Source organism: Vipera berus (assembly GCF_964194415.1).
Source record: "Vipera berus genome assembly, chromosome: 17".
NCBI lineage: Eukaryota > Metazoa > Chordata > Lepidosauria > Squamata > Viperidae > Vipera > Vipera berus.
The window spans coordinates 217768-223281 of NC_138220.1; the positions used below are offsets into that span (position 1 = coordinate 217768).

At 50.9% G+C, this 5514-nt stretch overlaps 1 protein-coding gene across 4 annotated transcripts in view; it reads right to left on the reverse strand.

Annotated features, from left to right (window-relative positions):
* MUL1 (mitochondrial E3 ubiquitin protein ligase 1) overlaps positions 1-5332 on the reverse strand; it is a 40133-nt gene extending 34801 nt beyond the window's left edge. Inside the window, exons 1-4 of one of the 4 annotated variants that reach the window (XM_081341144.1) lie at positions 3621-5332; positions 2979-3066; positions 2477-2597; positions 5-2116 (exon numbers count right to left, since the gene is read on the reverse strand). In XM_081341144.1, coding sequence (XP_081197270.1) covers positions 1420-2116; positions 2477-2597; positions 2979-3066; positions 3621-3740 — 1026 coding nt within the window. In that variant the 5' untranslated portion in view covers positions 3741-5332 and the 3' untranslated portion in view covers positions 5-1419. Of the gene's footprint in view, positions 1-4; positions 2117-2476; positions 2598-2978; positions 3067-3620 lie in introns of those variants that run through there. The other 3 variants (XM_081341141.1, XM_081341140.1, XM_081341143.1) reach the window with 3 other exon arrangements.
* Positions 5333-5514: the final 182 nt, after the last annotated feature.

The following is a 5514-nucleotide window of genomic DNA, read 5'->3' on the forward strand; positions in this document are numbered from 1 at the left end:
GAGAAGAAAGAATGAAGAGCTTGGAAAGAGCAACATTTTGCCCACCTTCAGAACTTTCTATAAGCAGAATAACAGAGCTGGAAGGGACCTTGGAGGTCTTCTAGTCCAGCCCCCTGCTCAAACAGGAGAACCTATACCGTCTCAGACAGGTGAATGTCTAGTCTCTTTTTGAAAATCTCCAGTGATGGAGCACCCACAATTTCTGGTGGCAAGGAGTTCCACTGGTTAATTGTCCTCACTGTCGGGAAGTTTCTCCTTAATTCCAGGTTTTCTCCTTGATTAGTTTCCATCCGTTGTTTCTTGTCCTGCCCTCGGGGCTGTGGAGAGTAAGTTGACCCCGTCTGCCTTGTGGCAGCCCCTCAAATACTGGAGCACTGCTATCATGTCTCCCCTATTTCTTCTTTTCTTTAGACTAGCCAAGCCCAAGTCCCATAGCCGTTCTTCGCACGTTTTAGTCTCCGGGCCTTGGATCATCTTAATTTTTGCTTTGCTGTGCCAAGGTGCCTGCCCCAAGGGAAACTGGCACGCCGAGGCAGCAGAGACCACAAGAACGAGGCTGGCCCCTAACAGTCCCCAGAGGAGAGGAGAAGCGGGCCTCTGATCAAAAAACAGAAAATCTCAGGCTCCACCTCCGTTCCTACACAGGAGGCAACCGGCCCGTTCAGAAACTGCAAACAAATTAACTTTTTATTTTTGCAAAAAGGGTGAAACGTTGAGGCGGCGGGAGGCACAATCAGAGCATTAAACCACATTTATTTTCCTTCTTTTCTGCCTCCTGGGGTGCCTGTTGTGTGTGCACATGCCTCTGTGTGTGATTCTGTGCTTGGGCTACCCAAGTTAGGTGTTTAAGCCGTTGGAAAGATATTCTGTTCCGGGATGACCTGTTCTCTCAAGGTTTGAAACTCCAAGGAAGCCTTGCCTGGCTATCCGGGAATTTCCCACACGGCAGCGGTTCCCGCCTCCTTAAAAACTGGGGGGGAAAATATTTCCATCTCTTTCCTGACACTCGTATGATCCTTTGGAGGCAAAAACAGCCAAAGTTGCCCTTGAAACAAGAGCAGTGCAGCCCCATTTTATTCTGGGAACTGAGTCAGCAGGGAAATGGGAGTAAAAATAACATTCAGGGCCAAAGCGTTAATAAATCAAAAAAGTGTGAACCCCACACAGCTCTAGAAACATGATCCCGGGAGTTCTCCAACAGGCAACATCTAAAGAGGATTTATTTACAAACACAAATAAGAGGAGAAGAACCTTCATTTTGGCATTTTTACCAAAGCCACAGCTGGCACTTTGTTGGTCTGTGCAAACAGCTAGAGCTAAGCCCCCACCTGCTCGTGAAACCCACTCCCCATTTTACACAACAATGTTCAAAACAGTTCCTAAAGGAGAGGGAGGGGGAGGGAGGGAGAGAATCACCCCTCAGCTGTTGTACAAAGGCACCATCCTGGCAATCAGCTGCCTGCAGATGGGGCAGTGGGGGGGGCTGGGCAGGGCCTCGTAACACTTCCGACAGGAACACACATGGCCACACTCAAGGAAAACGCAGGCGCGGCTGTTGCTGAGGCAGACCACGCAGGTGCTGGCGGCGTCCCCTCTGGCAGCGAGGCCCTCCAACATCCGACGCATCCGCCGCTTCTCCCGGTGCCGCCGGTACTGTTTGCGCAGAACAAAGAGGAGGAGGGCGCAGCTGGCCAGCCCGCAAAGGGTCGTCAGGACCTTCCAGAACCGGACGCTCGACTCCTGCCGCTGCAGCAGCATCTCAAAGCCCAGGCTGCTGAGGTAGTAGTGCAGGCCCTGCTTGGGGGGCAGCAGCTTGATGGTGCTGTTGTCCAGGACCAGCTCGCCAACGCCGGTGAGGGCCGCCCCGACGGTCAGCATCTCCTCGGTCTCCTTGATGCCTTTGGGCCGCTCTCCGCTGATGTAGTGGCCGATGGTGTCGGTGAAGGACTGCACCGAGGGGTGGAATCTCTCGTAGACCGTCTCCAGGCTGAGCTCTGTAGCGGTCAGGGGCTTTAGGACCCTCACGGCCACATCGGGGGGGCCCTCACTCCCCAGGGGCACCAGATCGAAAGGGACCGTGTTTGTCCTCTGGTGGATGATTTTTTCGTAGTTGTTCCTGGGGAAGTTTTATCCAGGATCAAAAACACCATCTCTGCACAATTTGTGGAGTGTCTTTTTTTCTCTCTCCCTTCTCTCCTTTTATATTGGCTACAACAATCACACGACGGGTTCTGTTTTAATTATTGTTTTAAGATAACTATCTTCTGCATTTGGGCAAAATTAGGGTTTAATCTGTTTTCAATCTCTGTATTTGTGCATTCTGTTATTTATGTCACTGTTCACCGCCCTGAGTCCTTAGGGAGAAGGGCTGTATACAAATCAAATAAATAAATAAATAAATAATGTTGTGGTACTCATCCAACTACTCGCCCGTTAGCAAGTTCCTATTTCCAAAAGGAGGCGTGAGTGGACTTACCAAAAGTGGGTGGTCCGGTTCCACACCATCTTGTGCTCCTGAAGGGTCAGCCTCTGGACCACCCCCTTGCAGCTGTCCACACATTGGCTGCTGAGGCTTTCCTTGACCGAGCGCACCATACCTGATTGGGCAGGAGAGACCCGGGCAGTGATCAATAACCGGAAGGAGGGAGACGTTCAGTGTGCAAAAGCCAGCAAGGAGACGGGGGGATGGATGGACCGCAGGCCAGTCATTTAGAGCAGTCCAACAGCCCTCCAGAGGGGTGGAGCAGCTTCCAGGGATATTGAGGTCACCAAAGTTGAAGCCTCCCCCCCCAGCCATCTGAAGGAGGGCACCCAGGAGGGCGAATGCCCAGCAACCTTGCCGGTGGTCAAGCATCTGTAGACCCGTTTGGAGAACGCTTACAGTGGGGACCCTCATGAAAGATGGTGCAGAATAGGAGCCTACTCTAAAAAGTGGAAATACCCGATTACACTTGATAAACCCCACAGGAAGGGCGCACCTTCTATCACCGCGTAGGGGACACACTTCCCGGGGGCTTCCATCAACAGACCCTTTAAATCCTGGTCCAGAGTGACTTTTTTAGCACCCTAGAGGAAGGAAGGAAGGAGAAAAACACACGTCACAACAGCAGCCTCTGAACCACAGCAGAGTGAGTACCTAGGTTTTCAGACATCCCCAAATTCAGGGGCAGAAGAAAAGTAACTGCTAGTGAAATTATAAATATCAGAGGTTATGTCAAAATGAGAAGGCCGCCTCTCCTCTTTAGAGACATCCACCTCGCTGCATTGGGCAAGACAACTTCTGAGCACGAACAAAATAAGTACCGTGGTAGATGCGGGCTTGCTTTCAATCTACACTTGTGTGATCACAGCTTCAAATGAATGCCGGCACAGATTGTGGTTTGCCGAGTGCCTTTTCTGGGCTTGCCTCCACGTGTTAAAAAACCTTCAGATGACTTTGTTTTTCTCTTGGATGACTTGGTATTTTGAAGACTGCCGAATGTGCAGTGTTAACCTACCTATAAATCTCCTAATAAACACTTCCTGTAGCTGCTCTGAAAAGTGGGAGTCAAGCCAGCAGGGCAGGCAAGCACAGGGATCTCAAAAAGGCATCTTAAGCCAGGATCCAAATAGCCACTCACCTTCAGACTGTCTGCAACTTTTGACTTATGTCTGTAGACGGCATAGAGGATGGCGGTAACAGCCGAACTGGTTGCCATCAGGACAACCTCACCTCTTGAAGGATGGCTGGCAGAGTCCATGGCTGCAGCTTCCCTGTCCTAGGAAAAGAGAGACAGGTCAGCTCTGCTTTCCTCGCTCATCAAACAGTCCATATACAGCTAGTCCTCAAAGTTATAACGGCACTGAAAAACTCAGGACCGTCTTTCACACTTATGACCGTGGCAGTATCCCCGGGGTCACGTAACCAAAATTCAGATGCTTGGCAACTGGCTTGTATTTATGACGGACACAATGTCCCCTTTTGCAACCTTCTAAAAAGCAAAGTCATGGGGGAAGCCACTCAACAATCATGTTAAAAGCTTAAAAACTGCAGTGGTTCACTTAACAACTATGGCAAGAAAGGTCGTTAAATGGGGCAAAAGTCACTCGACAAATGTCTCGCTTAACAACATAAATGGAGGGGTACGTTGTGACTGTAAGTCATTACCTCGTCTTGTCCAATCTTCCTTAGTCAGCAGCTCGGATGCAACCACCTACAGCAGCCGGCTGGCAGACTTTGGGCCAATCACCAGGAGGCGGTGAGTTCTAGTCCCGCCATAGCAATGAAACCCGGCTGTGTGACTTTGGGCCCGCTCCAACGGCAGGGAGTTCCGCAGGATAACGCCCGAGGGGTCCCGCCACCTCCCCGCCCACCTCTTTCGGGGCGCCCCAGAAGAGGCTCAACGGCCCGCTGAGGGAGCTCCCCCGTTTCCATAGCAATCCGCGGGGAAAGCCGATTACCTGGGTCCGTGCGCTCCGTCAGGCCACTTCCGGGATGGAGCGGCGCTTGATGACGTCAAAGGGGCGCCCATAAAGGCTTTTGCCATAGAGAATGTAAACACGGGGCTAGAAGGACCCAAAAGTGGGACGTCTGAGATCAGATATGGTTACTGCGGGCCCGTAGACTTTGGAAAAGTGTAGAGGTGACTCTGCTTTCTCTGAAGAAGCTTCTTTTAAATCTCTTTTTGCTGCCTACCTTGCAATGCTGTTGTAACTTTCGTCTTTCTGAGGTTTTTAAGGGGAACATGGGGGCCTGGAGTTAACCGGCAGGGGCTTCATCCTCCTTTGCATTGCAAGCCAACAGTGGCCTATCCTCTCCTCTAGATGGGGCTACTGCCTTCCTGGCCTACCTTGCAGGACTGGCATACTTTTTTTTTGATCTCACCCACAGTTGCACCTGTGGCCTTTTGCATCTTCAACCCTCACCCTTAAATCTCCATTTTACTGCAGATTGAAATCCAAGGTGGAGGAGGGCAAAATGAAGGCCTACCCGTGTGTTTCGCATCCAGGACCTCCAGCAGCCACAGAAAGCTCCGCTGAGCAACTCAGCACAAAAGTCCATGAGAAAAGCACCCTTCCCTAATGTTCCCCGGTGTAGGGGACTCCAATTCCCATCATCCCACTCTGTTGCCATGCGGACAGGGGACTATGGGAACTGAAGTCCAGGAGGAGGGCGCTGGATGGGGGAAGGCAGTGGTCGAGGAGGGCAGCGGTTCCTGAGCCTCGCAGGGAAGCCCCAAGGGGGCCAGTTAACTAGGGCAGAAAGTCATTAGCATTGGGATGGGAGGCCACCAGGTGATCTTCTCCTTCGTGTAAATTTAGGACACACAGACACACACACACACACACACACACCTTCAAAGTATAGCTTTGCTCAGTCTCAGCTTCTTAAATAATGCAATTTGAGTTAAACCACTTTTTTCAGACTTGGCAGTATCCATCATACTGTTTGTTCCCACACTCTAAATTTCTGCCCAAGTTTTCTCTTACTCAGCTTAGAAGCCTCCTCATGACACATGAACAATTTAAAAGAAA